A 19,506-nucleotide genomic window follows, 5' to 3' on the forward strand; every position below is an offset into this window, starting at 1 on the left:
TGCTGCCACACAAGCCCTTGCAGTTTTCAGGATACAGTGTGTCTATCTGCATTTTTCCAGCTGTGAATTCTATGTAGTCCAGGCTGGATTTGAACTCATGTTCCTCATCCCAAGTAGATGGGACTGCAGGTGCACTCTACCACAGTTACCTTTAATCTTGAATTCTTAACCCTTTCCTCAAAACTTGCTCTGTCTATTGTTGTCAAACTGATTCTTCATACCTTTATTTAAAAGACATCCACAATCTGGACCCAATCAAGCAGTCCTGATAAAAATGTGTAACCAGTAGTTAAAAAAAAAAACCAAACCCATAACTGGTCTGGACAATTCAGATGCTACCAAAATACCCAAGTTTTAGTGGGATAAATGATGAGGAATTTGGGTTAGAGGCCTTTTTAGAATAGTACATATGTGGATGTGGATGTTCTATAATGGTTAATAAGAGTTTTTACTTACAGGTGCCCGGGAATATCATGTCCAGTTTTTTAGCAACCAGCCAGAGAGGGCATGGGTTCATGAAAAGCGGGTACGGGAGTACAAAGGCCATAAACAATATGAAGAATTACTGGCTGAAGCAACCAAACAGGCCTGCAATCACTCTGAAAAGCAAAAGGTAACTGATAATTTGTTAATGCTTTTATTAATTCAATATGTTTTGTTTTGTTTGTTTTTTGAAGTGCTAAGGATTAAACCCAGTGCCTTGCACATTGTGAGGCAAGCACTGTACCACTGAGCTGTACCCCCAGTCCTGTAATATGATTTTTAATGACTTAATAGTTTAGAAGAATTTTCATACTTGAATTCAGACTATTGTTAGAATGATTTGTTATTTTAGCTAGTTTAAATTTAGCTTTTTGTTTTTAATTTGCCACTAACCCTCCTCTTTCCTCTTAACTCTGATCAGCCCAAATAGCAGTCCCCACTTCCTAGTGGAAGCTCCTCTCGTGGAGAGAGCTTTCTCTTGCTCCTGGTTACAACTGAACCTAACTGGGGCCATGGGAGACGCAGAAAGGACAAACAATAGACAGACAGACATGCAGAAAGTTGGGGTCAGGTTGAGTGCTCAGGTTGAGACTCACAACAGACTCATTGCTTCTTTTCTTTATAATTCGCTTCATTTACTCTGCTTCGTTTCTCTATCTTTATTCTTTAAGACCTTACACCTTTACAATTCCTTAAAACCTTGCTTCTAAAGTCTTTCTTCTTTCTATTCTTTAAAACCTCTAAAGTCTTCTTTTCTGTTCTTTAAAGTCTCTTTCCTTAGACTCACTCTATCCCATGTTTTCTCTTAGCTTTTCTTTAGCTTAGCTTTTCTAAAGCCTATGTATAAAGTTCTCTGTGCAGACTTGCACTGTCCCATGTTCTCTCTTTAGCTTTCTTAAAAGTCACGGCCCTCAAACTTACAGACAAACAACAGCAGCCACGTCCTTCAGTGGCAGTCCCCTCGCAAGCTGCCAACCAATTCTGTCAACTCCTCTTTAGCAGTTCTCCTTCAACAATTCTTTTCTTTTTAGCATTCCTCCCTCCAGCAATTTCTCTTCAGCCAAAAACCCCCATCAAAAAGGCTCTTGTCCTCCTCCAGCAAGTCTTTTATATCCAGTGGTAAACAAGGAGGTGGAGCAACAGTTCTCAGGGAAGGGCATGGCATTGTAACAGGAGAAACTTGCATTCCTGCTTCTCTGAATGGAAACAACTTAGGAAAATTTGCAACTTAGGAAAGAGCTGCATCTTGCCTTCTCTTGCTCTCTTCTGCAGCTGGGGCTATGCCAAATCTCAGTATACAGATTATTTAACATAAACACCTTAGGAAAAGCAGCTGCTCTGCATCCTACTCTAGCCCTCTTCCGTGGCTGGGGCTGTGCCGAGCTCAGCCTGCAGATATTGTGTTCAACTGTGCTTATGCCCTCATAGGCTTCTCATACTCTGCTGCCAACACTTTTTAGACCCAAGTAGGGGCATCAGTGAGTGAGAGGGAGGTGGGGGAAGCTGCAGCGTGTGTCGCGTGTATCCAGGTCACAGCGTTGTCTACCCTTGCTGGGATCTGTGTTAGGTACTAGTGGTCAAGGTAAATTTCCTGGAAGTGCTTGGTTGAGGGCTGGAGCTGCCTCAGTCTCCAGGTATTCCATGCCTAACCCTGAGAGGAGATATCTAGAGATGGGTTGGGAGGAGGAGTACCATGGAGGCCTTCTTGTTCCGGGAGTCACAGGTCCCCACCCCTACTAAGCCCTGACCCAGCACAGCAGACTCATATGGCAGGATTGTTAACTGGGGTGGAGCACACATGGTTCTCCAAGTCATGAATCTTCTTGTTCAAAGGGACTTGAGAGGTTATCTAAGACCCCCTCTCATGTACTCTATGGTATAAAAGACTCCTACAGAAGGCTGGCCATAGTGACCGTGCCTGTAATCCCAGCTACTCAGGAGGTGGATATCGGGAGGATCATAGTTTGAGGCCAGCCTTGGCAAAAAGTTCACAAGACCCCCCCATCTCAATTGACAAGCCAGATGTGGTATTCTACATCTACGATCCCAACTACACAAGAGGTTGTAAGTAGGAGGATCACAGTCTGAGGCCAGCCCCAGGCAAAAATAGGAGACCCTACCTGAAAAATAACTGAGAAAAAGGGGCTGAGGCATGGCTGAAGTGGTAGAGTGCTTGCCTAGCAAGCATGAGGTCCTGAGTTCAAACCCCAGTACTCTCCTTACATACTAAACAAATACTGAAAGAAGCATCACAAGCCCTGTTTACCTAGAGCCACCTGCCCAAGACGCATCCTGATTCAGAAAGGCCTCTGCTTTGAGGTATGGTGTGGTGGCATATGTCTGTAATCCCAGCACTGGGGAGGCTGAGGTAGGAAGATTGTGAGTTTAAGGCTAACCTGAGTGACATAGTAAGACCCTGTCTCCAAAAAATTAAAAGTAAAAGGCCTCTGCTAGCCCACCCTCTGCTACCCCACAGTGCTGCCATAGGATGCCCCACAATAGACATTAAACTCCTGGAGGGTTTGGTCCCTCTGAGAGTGCTAGTTTATCATGGGCTTGTTAGTCAGGGCTCTGTGACAAAAGGTTTGAAGGACTGGTTTGGTAGTATGCATCCTGGGCATACAGAGTCTCCCAGACTTCTGCTTCTATGAAGGGACCCTATGCCTTCTGACCCTGCAAATGTCTTCATCCTTGGTTCCCTACTCTGCAGTAAAAGTCTCTAGCTCTTCCCTGCTTCCCCACTTCTTCTTTGTACTACACTGCCTGGAGTGCATTCAGTCCTCCTCCTAAGTGCAGGAAGTTTGTAAGATCAGGAAGTTTGTAAGGACATTAATAAGTCTGCTTGTTTGATTTGTTTTGTTTTGAGACAGGTCCCCACTTTATAGCCCACCCTAGCCTCAAACTCATGATCCTTCTGCTTCAGCCTCCCAAGTGCTGAGATTATAGGGATGCACCACCAGGCCTGGCTCAAAATTGGATTTCCTTTTTTTGACAGTGCTGGTGATCAAACCCAGGGCATTGCCTATGCTAGGCAAGCACTCTACCACTGAGTTACATCCCCAGTACCTGTTAATAAGTTTATATACCACATGAAAATTATAGTACTATTGAAAATTTACTTAATACAATGTTGGATTCCATTGTGAATTTGGGTTAATGTTTATAAGTCCATTAGATATTAATGAGATGTGAATTTTGTCAGGAATTTTAAATCTTCCTACTGTAGCATCTTCCCATAATTCCTCTTTATTCTGTTTAGCAAGATTATTTTACGAAAGTATAGTTGTGGCTTTTTTTGTTTTGTTTTGGCAGCACTAGGGTTTGAACTCAGGGCTTCATACTTGCTCGGCAGTCTCTGTACTACTTAAGCCACTCCACTAGCCCCTTCTTGTGATGGGTTTTCAAGATAAGGTCTCACAAACTATTTGCCTGGACTGGCTTTGAACTGTGATCCTCCTGATCTGTGCCTCCTGAGTATCTAGGATTACAGGTGTGAACCACTGGCGTCCGGCAAAAGTATAGTTTAAAAAATATTTTTATTATTTTTTTATTATTACTGTGCTGGGGGTACATTATGACATTTACAGCAGTTCTTACATAGTTGAGTTCATCTCCTCCATAATACTCCTTTATCTCCTCCTTCCCCCATTCCTGGAATAGTTTTAATAGGTCTCATTTTTCCATTTACATAGCATGTGTGCACGGTATTTGCACCACATTCACCCTCCCATACCCTTTCCCCAGTGGTACCAGCCCTCCAGACAGGACCTGTTCTGCCGTTCTGCCCTCCTCCGATTTTGGGGGGAAAAATGACATTTTTGGTTAAGATAGCTATAAAGGGAGTTTTCCTTGTGATATTTCCATGTATATATGTATTATAACCTGAACTGGTTCATCTCCTGTATTTTTCTCCTTTCTGCCTTAGTCCCCTTCTTATGGTGATTTCAACAGGTTTAAAAATTCTATATTCATTCTTCTATAGAGAGTACATCAACCATATTCACCTTCTTAACTTCCTTCTTTTATCCTCTCTCTCTCTCTCTCTCTCTCTCTCTCTCTCTCTCTCTCTCTCTCTCTCTCTCTCTCTTTCTCTCTCGTATGTGACCTCCCATTAGTATGACCTGTTGCATAATATTGCTTATATTTGTATTAGGTCTATATTCCACATGAGAAAAAAAAAAAGTATGTGGCCTTTGGCTTTTTTGAACCTGGCTGACTTCACTTAAGATGATGTTCTCCAGTTCCATCCATTTACCTGCAAGCAACAAAATTTCATTCTTCTCTACCTCATTTCCATTAGAATGGCTATCATCAAGAATGAGGATGTAGGGAAAAAGGAACTCTCTTACACTGTTGGTAGGAATATAAATTAGTAAAACCACTATGGAAAACAGTGTAGAGGCTCCTCAAAAAACTAAAAATAGAACTGCCACATGATCCAGTAATTCCACTACTAACGATATACCTGAAGGAATGTGTATCAGCTTATAATAAAGGCACCTGCACACCCATGTTTATTGCACCACTATTCACAATAGCTAAGCTATGAAAGCAGCCAAGATGCCTCACTGCTGATGCATGGATTAAGAAAATGTGGTAGTTTCAAAAATATTCAGTGAGTACCTACTGTAAGGCAAGTATTAAGCATCATATATATTTAATGCTCATTGAAAATGAATGCATATACACACACATTTAATCTTTATAGCTACCCATATAAGATACAGATTCTTACTCCTTTCTCTACAGATTAAGTAACTGAGGCATAGGAAGCTCAAGGAACTAGTTAAGCCCAGACTATACACAAATGATGGAACTGGGAAGTATGTTTGATGTGGTGGTAGATACTAGAATTTTGAGATGAATTCTCTATAATTTGTCTGGTTGAGATTTTAAACTCAACTAATTATAGTATGACTGGTTTCTGAATCTTGTGATTCAGAAATGTGATTTTTACACTTTAAAAACTAAATTTTATCACCAAATTTTGATTAATTTTATTAGGCTTACCTTGTATGGATTTATACATCAGTATTTGACATATACTATACCATCTCATAGATTCATTAACTAATTTCTGCCTACCTTAGTTTAGCTACCTGAACAATTCCTAATTTCTTGGGTCATCTCATACACTTTGAGCCAAATACTTTGGTCATTTTACACACCTCTGTTCGAGGCTTCCTTAATCTGTTTTGCCAATCCAGACTCTTTTCAACCCTGAACATAGGACCTGCGGAAAAGGATTCACATTTATTTTTTCTCTCATACCTGCTCTCCTTTGTTTTAACAGATTTTATTCTTTCTCTGTTTGCATTATGGTTCAGATTAGCAGTACATTTTCAAATGTTAGCTCTCTGTCACTTAGCTTTGTTGTCACGTCCACAAACACTGCTGACTTACCTACATCCTCTAGATATGGAAGAAAAACGGGAGCTTTGGGGTACCACATTTAATGTCAGTGGTAATTGGCCACTGAAAGTAATCATTTCAGTAGCCTTTCTTCTCTTTTTCCCTTATTATTGCTAGAGTAAATATGGTGTGAGAAGGACCGCTCCCTCACTGGGAGTCTTGTCCAGTACATTAGTCAACAGAGGAAGGATAAGTAAGAGCCATCTAATAGAATAATAATAATTTATTAAAGGTATGAAATTAGAACATTTCAACTTATTTGACTGAAGAACCTAAAGATATTTATGTGTTCCTGAAAAGATAACAGGATGCATGAGAAATAAATGTTGGTTTTAATGTATTGATTAGATTAAAATGTGTCCCATAATGCCTATGTCTTTTTTTAAAGATCCGGAAGCCCCGCCCTCAGAGAGAACGTGCCCAGTGGGATATTGGCATTGCTCATGCAGAGAAAGCATTGAAAATGACTCGAGAAGAAAGAATAGAACAGTACACTTTCATTTATATTGACAAGCAGCCTGAAGAGGCTTTATCCCAAGCAAAAAAGAATGTTGCCTCTAAGACTGAAGTTAAAAAAACCCGAAGACCAAGATCTGTGCTGAATACTCAACCAGAACAGACCAATACAGGGGAGGTGGCCTCCTCACAATCAAGTACTGAAATTCGGAGACAGAGCCAGAGGCGACACACAAGCACGGAAGAGGAAGAACCACCTCCTGTTAAAATAGCCTGGAAAACAGCAGCCGCGAGGAAATCCTTACCAGCTTCCATTACAATGCACAAAGGGAGCCTGGATTTGCAGAAATGTAATATGTCTCCAGTTGTGAAAATTGAACAAGTGTTTGCTCTTCAGAATGCAACAGGAGATGGGAAATTTATTGATCAATTTGTTTATTCGACAAAGGTATCTCTTTTCTTTTGGGCTTTTTTTTGGGGGGTGGTTATTTTTTAAAATAATCAACTTGGGCATTAAAAAAATAACATAAGGACACACTTTAGATACCTTTTGTATCCACTGCATTTGAAATATACAGTCACGTTTGCTCTGTGGGCAAAAAAGACATAGGCAAAAAGCCCTGTTTTTCTTCTGTTTTCCTCCCTCTTTTGTAATATTCCCATCTGTAGTAGATTAATCTTGAGCTATGTAGCCAAAATTGAGCATAGCTCCTGAAAGTCATGGAAAAAAATAAAAACTGGGCAGTTTGCCTGTTTCTAGTTTGCATAGTTATTCTTTGTTGCAAAGTGTGCTTCTCATTAAAATCCTTTTTTTTTTTTTTTTCAGTTATCTGAAGTAACCATTGTTAAAAAAACTACTGTAATAATTGTACCTGCTGACCTGTTTGGTTGTACCAGACTCCTGTTGGCTTAGGATAGCTAACTGCCTTTTAGAGATATCACAGTACTATATTTGTCCCATAACAGTTAAGTGTGTTGATAAAGTGGTAATAGTATAGACCAGCCTGTATAAACTGAATGCCTCTATCAGATTGCTCTGGGCCTCCATTTAAAGCAGTTATACTTTAAGTTCAAAACATGAACTCACCACCACCCTACTAACGCCACAATTTTGGGTTTGTGATTTTAATTTAGCTGTATCTCATTACTGTGTATGTTAAAGAACATTCTGTTCTTACTTTTTCTTAATAGTCATATACACATTAAAAATATTAATGACTCCTACCCCAATACTGCCCAAAATAATTAAATATAGGGATGCCTCATTAGTAATACATTTCCTTAGAGAAAAGTGTTTGAGGGTCCTCTATTAATCTGTTTCTGTCCATAGGTACAACTGATTTCAGTAGAGCTGAGCTACCTGGAAAAGCTCCACTTGATTCTTTCAGTGGCAAATAAATATTTTTGCAAGGTGTTTAAATGCAAATTGACATTATTATTGAAGTTAGTTTTATCTGCTTCTGCATGCACAAAACAGACTTTTAAACCAGTCCTCCAAAAATACTATTTAAAGGAAATTTGAGCTAAAAATGATCTCTAAAAATACATTTATATTCATAATTCCTTTACTTTTATTCCATTGAATGAAAAAAATATCTTAAATGTGCCTAGCTTCTTTCTGCTTCATATTACTTATTTGGTCACCATGAATAATATACTTCTGTATCTAAGGATATTCTTTGTCTCTTAAAACATGTTGACCCTTTTAACTGTAAAACTGCCATTTGTGCTTTACTAAATGACAATGGCCAGAGTTCTCTTACTATTATATGTATTTTCAGTTTAGAAAATATTTTGGTTTTGATGGAAAGTAGGGTGATACAGGTTAATTTTTTATGGATATTTATCTCTTGAACTTTTAAATAGATTATTTTTTTCTCCCACATGATCTTACTGTACATTTTAGAGTACATCCTGATAATTTAATAACATTGTTTTGATAATGGCTAAGATAAATTAACCATGATTGAAGACCAAACAAATTTGAGCAAATTATGATCATGTTAAGCCATCTGTATACGATCATGATGCCATTTGCATGGTAGTCACCTATTTTTTACTTTGCCTTATTTTAAAGGGAATTGGTAACAAAACAGAAATAAGTGTCAGGGGGCAAGACAGGCTTATAATCTCTTCACCAAACCAGAGAAGTGAAAAGCCAACGCAGAATACATCATCTTCTGAAGCAACATCTGGTCCTACAGGTGGGTCTGAATGAGGAGTATGTGGATCCATTTTGAGAGGTCATTGTTATGTTTGTTTATAACAAGGCAGCTATGTTCCTAAGAAACTTTTCATTGTCAAAAGTAAGTTATAGGGGACTGGGGCATGGCTCAAGTTGCAGAGCAACTGCCTAGCAAGCATGAGGCCCTGAGTTCAAACCCAAGTACCACACACACACACACACACACACACACACACACACACAAAGTAAATCAGGGCCAGGTACTGTGGCATACAACTACTCAGGAGGCTGATGAGGAAGGATATCTTAAGTTACAGGAGTTTGAGGCTAGCCTGAACAAAATAGGCCTTATCTAAAAACAAAAAAGTAGTAAATTATATTTTAAAAATTGGAATTTAAAAGTAATTATTTCAGTAAGAATTAATGGGTTAAAGGCTAGAGAGATTTATTCATAGTAGCAGTTATTTTTCCTACAGAAATTGAAATAATAGGACTATTCTCTAATTAAGAGTATAGCTATAAATTCTGTGCTGGGCGTGGTGGTAAACATATGTAATCCCTGTACTGTGGAAGCTGAGGCAGGAGGATTGTGAGTTGGAGGCTATCCAGTGAGAACCTGCCTCTCAAAAAAAAAGAAAGTATGAGCTATAAATGCTAAACATGTCTGAGTAGACAAACCATTTGATTATCTCTTTGCATGAGAATAACAGCTTTGCTTTCCCAGCATTATTAGCACATTCTGACCATTTCCTCCTTTATCGTCTACTGGAAACAAGAGTTTCCCGGCAGATGCCAGAGCTCTTTTCATTATACCTAGGCATGCAAGGTGTTAGTAGCTGAAAGGCCTAGGACCTAGGCCTTCTAATGTAATAAGATTGAGAAATCAAGCTATGTTATTCCTGCTTAAAAGAGAAATGCTGGGTTGGATATGGCTACCCATGCCTATGGTCCCAGTTACATGGGAGGTAGAAGTTAGAAGGATCATCATTCCCAGCCTGGACAAAGTTAGGTCAAAACCCTATCTGTAAAGCAAATTAAAAGCAAAAGGACTGGCTGGGCGCCGGTGGGCTCATGCCTATAATCCTAGCTACAAAGGAGGCAGACATCAGGAGGATCGCGTTTCAAAGCCAGCCTGGGCAAATAATTTGTAAGACCCTATCTCTAAAAACCCTTCACAAAAATAGGGCTGTGCAGTGGCTCAAGGTGAAGACCCTGAGTTCAGTCCCAGTACCTCAAAAAAAAAAAAAAAAGGAAGAAAGCAAAAGGACTGAGGGCATGGCTCAAGCAAAAGGAGTAGAGGGATGGCTCAAGTGGTAAAGTGCTTGCCTAGCAAGTATGAGGTCCTGAGTTCAATCCCCAGTACTGGAGCAGGGAGCAAAATGCCTTATTTTTATTTATACATGCCTTTGGAAGATTCAAAGTAATTTTTTTAAGGGATTGACTTACTAAATGTGGTAGAGTTTTAACTCACTGTCTGGTGGGTTTGGTTTATACAACTGTATTATATGAGAGTATTTCTATAATACTGCTTCACATAGCCATCAACAAAAGACTTAATAGGGCTGGACTCCAATGGCTTAACACTTGTAATCCTGGCTACTTCAGAGACTGAGATAGGAGGATCTTAGTTTGAGGCCAACCTGGACAAATAGTTTGTGAGGACCACCCCACCCATCTCCAAAATAACAAGAGCAAAATGGACTGGAGGTGTGGCTCAAGCATGAAGCCCTAAGTTCAAATCCTGATCCCACCAAATAAAAAAAAAAAATAGAAAAGACAGGTATTAATTAGCTTTATCATTTAGAATCTTAGCTTAGGAAAAAACAGTTTTGTTTCATTTTGTTCTTTTTAAAAATTTTTTTGGATCTAAGAAGTGACAATTTAAAAAAATAAGGACAAACTTTTGGCCACTCTACACACTGCTGTGACCCAGATGGGAAGGGTTTTTTTCTTTTCCACACTGACCAATTCTCAGACATTAGGCTGAATTTGGTTTTCATACTTTCTACCTGGGGATAATGTCCGATCCCACAATTTGTTTGTTTGATTGGTTTAGGGGCTGTGTAGCTCAGGTTGGCCTCCAACTCAACATCTTCTTGCCTCCATCTCCTAAGTGCTAGAATTATAGACATGTGCCTGTAATCGGCTTCACATCCTGCAGTTTAAGGGCTCAGTCCCCAAGACTGCTTCAAGAACTTCATGTGTCGCCAGAACTTTTTTGTTTTGTTTATTTGAGACAAGGTCTTATTTTGTAACCCAGACTTGCTGGGAACTTGAGATCTTCCTGCTTTGGCTTCTGGAGTGCTAGAATTATAGGCATGTACCACCACATCTAGCTCCCGTCTCCATAACTTCTGACTGACCAGCTATACATTGGGGTTCCTGCCACACCCTCCTCTATTCAGTCATTTGTGAAAGTAGTTCACAAAACTCAGGAAAGCACTTTTTTTATGTTACCAATTTATTATAAAGAGTATTCAAAGGATACAGATGAACAGCCAGATGAAGGAGGTACATAGGGCAGCACATGTGGAAAGGGTCATAGAGCTTCCACATGCCCTCTTTGGGCTCACTGCCCTCCCAGCACCTCCTCATGTTCCCTAACCCAGAAGTTCTCCAAAGCTTCCTCACTCTACATTCTGTCTCCCCTTCTCAGGGTGTGAGGGTGCGATTGAAAACTTCTTATCATGGCTTAGTCTTTTTCGTGACCAGCTTCTACCTAGGAGTCCACCAAGAGTTACCTCATTCAAACAAAAGACATTTCTGTCACTTAGGAAATCCTGTATGCCTAGGAGTTCCGTGTTAGGAATCTGAGTCAAAGACCAAATATTAGAACAAAAGATGCACCCAGCCCCCGTATCACTTAGAGAATTACAGGAAATTTAGGAATGAGGGGCAAAGATATATATTATATCACAAAAACAGTCACCAAATATTCTTCTGAAAGGATCAAAATCTTAAGACCTGAAGTAGTATCTTGAATCATTAGTAACTTGGGGCCAGAAGTGTGGCTTAAGCCGTAGAGCAAGTCTGAAACCCTGAGTTCAAACCTCAATACTACTCCCCCCCCCTCCAAAAAATAGTAATTCAGGGCATGAAAGGGTATTTTTGCAAGGTAAACTTAAGCAAAATTTTAATTATCACAAAAACTAAATAAAAACAGTCACTGTTCAGAAAAGGACTTGGACTAACTTTCTAAAAACAAGTGATGAGGGGATATAGGACAGAGCGAGATGGTATCAGAGAACACTGGACATACATTGGTGGGGCACACTAAGCAGTATGTTTTTATCCAATTTGGAGTTGGAAAAGGAAGCTGACTCAAAGAAAGGAGAGAGTAGCAAAATCCAGAACCAGGCTTGCTACTTACATCATTTCAAAATGCCATTTAGTAAAGTGAAATTATAATGTTGAAGAAGTGAGTAAGTGGACTTGGGTTTACATTAATTGGTCATGATTTAAAGTATTTGTTCTCTTTAAATATTAGGATCACCTTTTGGTCTCAGCTTTTCTTAGTTAAGCATATCGGTTTTGTTAACTGGTGTTAATTTGTCTGAATTTAAGGGGATACCTAGAGTAGGAGGTTCTTTAAGCATCTGTAGTCTCCTAACAAGAGAAAACAAATTCTTCATATAATCTTGGGCTGATCATAAGTATTATATTTTTATTTTTAGTGGATCTTGTTTTTTTCCCTTCCTCTCAGCTATGGAATGTTTTATTTTCATGTAGTCTTTTCATTGTAAGATTTAAGTTCTGTGAATTTTTATTTATTTATTTAAGTGGAAGGTTATAATTCTTTGCATCCTGCGAAAAGGCACTCTAGTTCCTTCCTTAGGCAGGCACACATAGATTAGGTTATAAAGCATGACTGGAACTTTAGGGAAGGGTGCTCAAAATGTTTGCTTTTGGTTTAAGCTTGGTTACCACCTGTGGTTAATAAGCACACTTTGTCTTTTTAGATGACCATTTTGGCAGTTGAAAAGTTTAAAAAGAGGCACGTTTCCCTTCAAAAACTAATTATATCATCACCTCAGCTGCTGTGAAATGCAGGCGGAGAATTCTTGAGGCTTTTGTTGGTAAATCTAGGGGGTGCATAGAATGTGTGGCATTGCTATGTTTCTGTGGTTTAAGGAACCAGCTCTGCCTTCACACCAGGTTTCTAAGCTATTTTTCAAATCCACAAATGCTCATCTCCTGACTTAGAAGATGAGCATAATACTTGTTAGTGGCTTTAAATGTATGTGTTCCTTGAGTAGCTTTCAGAACTATTTTAAGAAGCCATGTTGCCTAACCATCTGTAAGACAGTAGATCATATCTCATGTGAACTTCATGGTACAGTTATGTTGTCATCCTCAAAGCAAGTAAAGTTTTTTTGTCTACTTTTAAGCCATTCCATTTTCATTTTTGTCTCTCCTGGTAGTACTTGAATACTGATGATTATACTAAAGTGTGGCTCTTTGGGATATTTGTTGTCTTAGTTAATATTTTATTAGTGTAAGGAGAAGAGAGAAAGGAACCAAACCTCTATTTGTGACATCTCTGCTAGAGCTCTAACTCATACTGTTTTCAAACTACCCACTCTTTACCATAATGCAAAGTTGATGGATTGTTCTTTGTTTTGGTTTTGAACTAAGGCAAAGGAAAGCATTTTATATCCTATAGCAATGAAATCAGAAGAAATAAAGCTTAACTGGAAGGCTTTAGCCAAGTAGCTTCTGTCTAGTTTTATAGGTCTTAATATCTTGCTCTGATGGCAGGCAGAAGATGATTCTTATTTAGGAAGGACCATGTATGTGGTCCAAGCACTGAAGTCCTAGTGAATAGTTGCACTGAAGGTGTCCTTGCTTCTCAGAGTCACAGAGCAAAATCATCCCTGACTTAGTGTTCTTTCATTTTGTAATCTTCTGAGTATTATTCTTTCACATAGAGTCCATGTGCGTTTTCTTCCATTTATTTTTAAAGAAATGTACTGTTTTAAAGTCTTAGCTTGTTGTACTATTTAGCATGAGAAAATGATAACTTGTTTCAGCTACTTTCCCATGACTAATTATTTCTAAAGTATAACCAAAGCCCCTTGATAGTCAAGTCAGTGATTAGGTTTTGGCCGCATTTTTGTGCCTTTCCTGTTCTTCCTACTTTGACTGTTAACAATAGCAAAACTTACGTAAGTGCACCAAACTACTGCTAACCATTTTACATAAAGAATTAGTTCAACTCACTTATTAAGATGCAAAATGTGTAGTATTGATAGACTTTTAAACAAATAACACTTGTATAAATGGGGTATAAAGTCCCTTTTTACTCATCCCTTCAGTCTCCTGGGGCACCATTAATTATATTTACCTAAATGTGTTTACCTGCCTTCAAAACCAAACTGTGCCTCTGCTGTTTTGGTTTGACTGTATAATTTTAAAAAAGTTGAATCCCCCTTTATTTGTATAGCTAGAATCCTTTGTGGATTCCAGTTTTGAGTAATCATCCTTTACAATTTGAACTATTAAATAATTCTTGTGCTCCTAAGTATTTAAAAGCTTTTTAATAACTTTCAATTAAAATTCTAAAAGTAATGGGTAAGAAAAGCAAGGACTGTGGTCAGATTTTAACTATAGGAATGTCAAGCCATCCTTCAGTAAGTTTTTGTTTGTTTATATGTTTAAATCATCTCTTAGGCTCAGTAGAAAAGAAGCAACAGAGAAGATCAATTAGGACTCGATCTGAATCAGAGAAATCCACTGAAGTTGTGCCAAAGAAGAAGATCAAAAAGGAGCAGGTTGGCTTCCTACATGTAGAGAGTTAAAGCATTGTATTTGTACATGTTGTGGCTTATCTTGGTATCCTAAAAGAAAGAGAAACTTTCCCACCCTGGGTTTCCTTTCTGGACTGTCTTAACTTCTGTTCTGATGGGTTCCAGTGCCCAGTTCCATTACAACCACCTCTGTGATTCTGCTTCAAGCATTTTCACGGAAATCAGTCAGGCTTCAGGAGATGGGAAGCCCATGCGAGACTCTCACAAAATCCCTCACATTTACTTTGAAATTTATGTTATAAGCACAATGATTTCATGTCTTCATGATTTTTATTTGGAACCATCATTGAGTTCCCCCACTTTTGTTTTTTAAATTTTGATTTTTTGTTTTAAGCTGCTGGTATGTATTGTTTTTATTTTTTAAACAAATCAAATTAATTTAACTTATATTCTTATATTTAAGAGGCAGATAATCATAGATGATCTGGTTTTTCTGTTGGTATCACAGATTTTTTGGAATGTTATTTTCCCAGTGGAATGGCACTCATCTGGTATCAGGTTGTCAGATAAACAATATTTAAATTAAAAAGGGGGGGTACATTTTGATTGAATGTGTTCAACTGGTGTAATCAATGTAGTAATATACATATTAAATTACCTTTTCAAAGAAAATTTTAGAAACCATTCTTTAAATTCACAATCAGAATTTTTCTTATTTTTTTTAAAGTTTAAAGAATATCCATTTTTATAGCCCAGACACTTGATATTAAAAATTCTGAATAGAATTAGTTTCAATAAGTTTTATATTTTAAAACCACTTACCATGGAAGAACATGGACTTTCCTGTTTAAAATATTGCCTTTATAATTTTAAACTTCCAATTTTAAAAGCTAACTTTGTGGGTGCTCTATGATATCACAAGCATGTAAAACAATTTTTCCAGACTATTTAACTAAAATTAAGTAATCCACTGATTTGTCATTCATTTATCATACTAACTTTCATACTTAGGAAATTCCAAAAAATCTTTCTAAGCTCTTGCAAATCTATAGTATTCGTTACCAAAGTGAAATTGTGACTTTGCCACCTGAATCCCAAATTCAGTCTGTGACCATTCAGTTTAAAATTAATAAGCAGAATGAGTACAAAAATGGGACAAATTGTGAATGCCACTGTGTTATATAGAGTTAGTCGTAGAATAATACCAGTGATTGTTTAGAAGATTTTATATTTGTATGACTAATTGTATCTTATAAAAAGCGTTTCTGTTGTATGTTTTTTACCTGTTGTAAAAAAATAAAAAAATTTTTTAAAAAGCTTAGAACAATCCTTAAATATTTACAAAATGTGTTTCAACATGCATATTTCACCACATCTTAAAAAACATGAAATTCAACTCATAGCTTAAACAGGAACTCCTCCAAACAGCATCCTTTCTCTAATTCCAGTGCTTCAATCCTCAAAAAATTACCACGTGTTTTACATATACATTGGCAGAATAACTTCTGATCTCGCTCTCCTAATGTAGGATCAAGACACTGTTCATAAGACACTCAAGAAAGTGCTTTTGCAATATCACAAACTTATTTTCTTAAGTTTGTACTAGCAGCAAAAGTATTGAGCTTCCAGCTGTATGGAGCCCTGTAGCACTCTCTACAGAGAGGGTCCTGATTCCCAGCAACTTAGCTGTGAGTGCAGGCGCGGAAGGGTCTAAAAGTGGCGTGAGTTACATTAACCTGAGTATCATAGTAAGTAAAAATTTATCCTAACGTCTTTGGGGCGGGAGGGGTTTATAGCAACATTGGGGCTGGTTGCAGAAACAACCCCTCTCCTGCCTCCCAGACACTGAGGAAAGTATTCTTATTCTCTTCATATTCCAAGGGCATGGTGGGAAAAGTCTGCAGTAGAGCATGTGGCCATGTGTTGTCACTTGGTATTCAGCACAGGCAACTAGGATTTAAACCCTCCCTTACTTTGAGACAGAGAACTTGACCCAGAAGATGGGACTGAGTTCAGATTTCAGATACATTGATCACTCATCATTACTTAGATTGATGAAAGCCTTATTTTTTCCCTCTTACTTAAAAGTGAAAAAAATTCCTTGTTAATGCTGTGTTTTTCTGTCTAAACAGGTTGAAACAGTTCCTCAGGCTGCAGTGAAGACTGGATTACAGAAAGGTGAGTTAAGATTATAATGTTGCTTTGCATTTTCTTGATTAAACCAAGTTTTAAGAACTACTTATTTATACTTCATGTATTTTTGTCTGTCTCTGTAAATCACTGTTGTTGCTCTTCAGTGTGAAATTGCAGTATTACCTGGTGTTTATGTGTGCGTGTGTGTGACTTTTAGAGTTGATCTTACTCTGTACCTCCACATGAAAAGTCCTATTTGTTTTGGTAAATTGGACAACACCTTGTAGACTTGATACTGTTTCCAACTTTTCTCCATAAGATTCTGAGGTTTCATTGGCTTATAAACTAGGGATGTGACGAATCCACTTTTTTTGGTATTCGACTGAATACCGAATAGTAGCTATTAATGTTTGTCAAAAACGGACAAATCATACAAGACAACTTGATTGAAAAAAATGTTGCCACACTTATTTTTACAGTGCTGTAAGACCTTTTTGTAAATTAAAATGATCCATAGCATATTTATGGCCACTAGATGACCATATGTGAGTCTATTTGAGATATGAACAAAATTTAAGAAATCTTAAACTTATATCTGTATTTTCTGTGTGCAATTTGACTACAGTACAAACTCTATAGCATGCTTCATGCTTTTTTGATGAGCTCAAACTGTATTTAATACCTGTAGTTTACTCTGGGCAAATTGCATTATTTAAAAATAAATAAATAAAATAAAACACCAGCCTCTCTGCATTCTCGGGGAGAAGTCTGCAGCGATGGTCTCCGTGGAGATCCTCAGCAGAACTGAACAGCCTCTCGGAGGGAACACTGCTTGGCGGAGCTCCAAGAAAAGACATCGCGATCGCTGCGAGATTAGGAGGCCTGATTGCGTTGTGTTTCCACCATTCCACAGGGTCGGCGGACCGGGGAGTGCAGGGCTCTGTCAGATTCAGTGACAGCTCCGTCTCCGCAGCGATTGAGGAAACTGTGGACTGAGATTCCTGTACAATTTCATCCCAGAAACTCCAGACTTGGAGTCTCCATGCAAGATTTCTTTGTCGGCGGCTCCATAAACAGTTTCTTTGTTTTCCATTTCAATTTTGCCAATCATCATTATTGGCATTCTCCTGCCTGGTTTCTTCTTCAAGACTGAACAATTGCTGTAACATTCAGATGATTTTTTTTTTTTTTTCGGTCTGAGCTGGATGGGTACAGCTTAAATCATGGGTCCAGCCTAAAACCACCATTTAACTTACACTGATCAATTCCAACATGGACTGTTTTTGGGTTTTTTTGTTTTTAAATAAAGCATCATTAATGCACATCTTCAGGGTTTTGCCAAACAGCCCAAACTGTATACATTGCAATCATTAAAAGCTCTTATTTTTTTTAATATTAGCGCCGTTATGGAGAACAGTATGACAGCTGTCTTCAGCAGTCTGTCATTTTTCTAGCATTTTCAGAAACTCATCGGAAATGGCGGTACCTGTGTTTCCCTTCGAAAGCCTCTCAGTACAACACTCCTGTTCCTCTGTTAAACCTCCTTGTTAACCCAGTGATCTTTTAGGCCAAGGAAATATTTTGTGGTGGTGTTCTGGGTCCATACACCAGCAAAGAAGGAGATAGCTTTGTGTACTTGTGTTTTTTAATCAGCGTTAACATGGGCAGGCACCCTCATTTATAGCTGTCAGGAAGCATTCAGGAAAACCTGTAGGATGGGATGTGATAACGAGGTTCCAGTAACCTGAGCAGTCTCCCGAGGCCCACATCCTCCACCACAGAACATGGCTCTATACCACGTGCTGCTCCCACCCAGCCTGTTGCGGATCTTCATGGCCTCAGGAGACCTGTGTCTCCATGGTCTCTTCTGGACTCCACATTTCCACCATAGCTTGCTGGGCTGACCTAGATGTCTGTTTGTTGTATGGAAATTTTGGGGGAAAAAAAATCCAAAACATAAACTGTGGGTGGAAATATTAACCGTCTCCTTGGTTCCTTGGTATTCACCGTGCCTGATCTGCACATTTCATCGTGGCTGTTTCTGTATAGCCTATACTGCATTAGCCCAAGAGATTGTTGCTTTGTAACTTTTTGCACTATTGTTTTGGCTGGATTTGTATTACACACAGTTTTAAAAAAACGTCCACACTATTCTCTGCCTTTTTTTTCATATTTATTCCTTCCCGCACAAATTCCTCATTGAGGCCTCTCATCCAGCTCTTCGTGATTTGGCTGCACTTGAATACTGATTGTCCATTTACAACCCTCAGCAGTGTGCCTCCTAAATGGCATGACATATGTAGATGTGCTGCAGACCTTGTTCATGGTCACAATAAATGCCACTTCACCAAGGAAGTCTCAAATGAACAATTATGAACATCCAAAATTTATTTGGGGGGCAATAATCAACTGAATTGCAAAATTTGGGGGAAAATGGCACTATCCGTGTACGAATCGAATACAAATCAAAGATTTGTCACATCCCTAATAAAAACAAGATGGAGATGTCTCTGCAACCATATTTGTAAGCTACACAGTGTGTTGGGTTTTATGTCTTCCCCCTCCAAATTGAATGGTTCTTTGAATTGCTCCAAATCAATCAGCTATCCTGCAATTTTGATAGAACTGATCCTTAGGTTGGAACTTAGGCTCATTGATTGAAAATAGCATTAGAGCAGGAGAACTTAAATGTTTTAATAGAGTGATTGTAAATTAAATCACTACCAGGAAGGTCAGAAGGTTTTGAAGTTTTGACTTGCAACTTATTGTTACAAAGAGAACTGTGCTTTTTTTTTTTTTTCCACATTAGAGATGAGTTTGGGGAAGGAAAATATTCTCCCACACAAAAAAAAATTAAAACAACAAATTTTAAGTACTATTTAGGATTAATTTCAGTATGTTGTATTAAGGTGCCAGCGAGATTTCAGATTCCTGTAAACCTCTAAAGAAAAGGAGTCGCGCCTCAACTGATGTAGAAATGGCTAGTTCTGCATACAGAGACACATCTGACTCCGATTCTAGAGGACTGAGTGACCTGCAGGTAAATACGTACAAGGGTCCGGGCAGAATGATTTTTTCTTTTGCAGCGCT

The 19,506-nt window shown here is 38.5% G+C and overlaps 1 protein-coding gene across 4 annotated transcripts in view; it reads left to right on the plus strand.

Annotated features, from left to right (window-relative positions):
- The window catches only part of Nsd3 (nuclear receptor binding SET domain protein 3), a 110,712-nt gene that overhangs the window by 47,746 nt on the left and 43,460 nt on the right, over positions 1 to 19,506 (plus strand). For 3 of the 4 annotated variants that reach the window (XM_020167547.2, XM_020167548.2, XM_020167549.2), the window contains exons 5-10: positions 459 to 613; positions 6,284 to 6,799; positions 8,429 to 8,555; positions 14,207 to 14,307; positions 16,416 to 16,461; positions 19,326 to 19,456. In XM_020167547.2, the coding sequence (XP_020023136.1) occupies positions 459 to 613; positions 6,284 to 6,799; positions 8,429 to 8,555; positions 14,207 to 14,307; positions 16,416 to 16,461; positions 19,326 to 19,456 (1,076 nt within the window). Of the gene's footprint in view, positions 1 to 458; positions 614 to 6,283; positions 6,800 to 8,428; positions 8,556 to 14,206; positions 14,308 to 16,415; positions 16,462 to 17,329; positions 18,933 to 19,325; positions 19,457 to 19,506 lie in introns of those variants that run through there. The other variant, XM_020167550.2, reaches the window with a different exon arrangement.

This window comes from Castor canadensis, chromosome 14, assembly GCF_047511655.1.
Source record: "Castor canadensis chromosome 14, mCasCan1.hap1v2, whole genome shotgun sequence".
In the NCBI taxonomy this organism is placed as follows: Eukaryota; Metazoa; Chordata; class Mammalia; order Rodentia; family Castoridae; genus Castor; species Castor canadensis.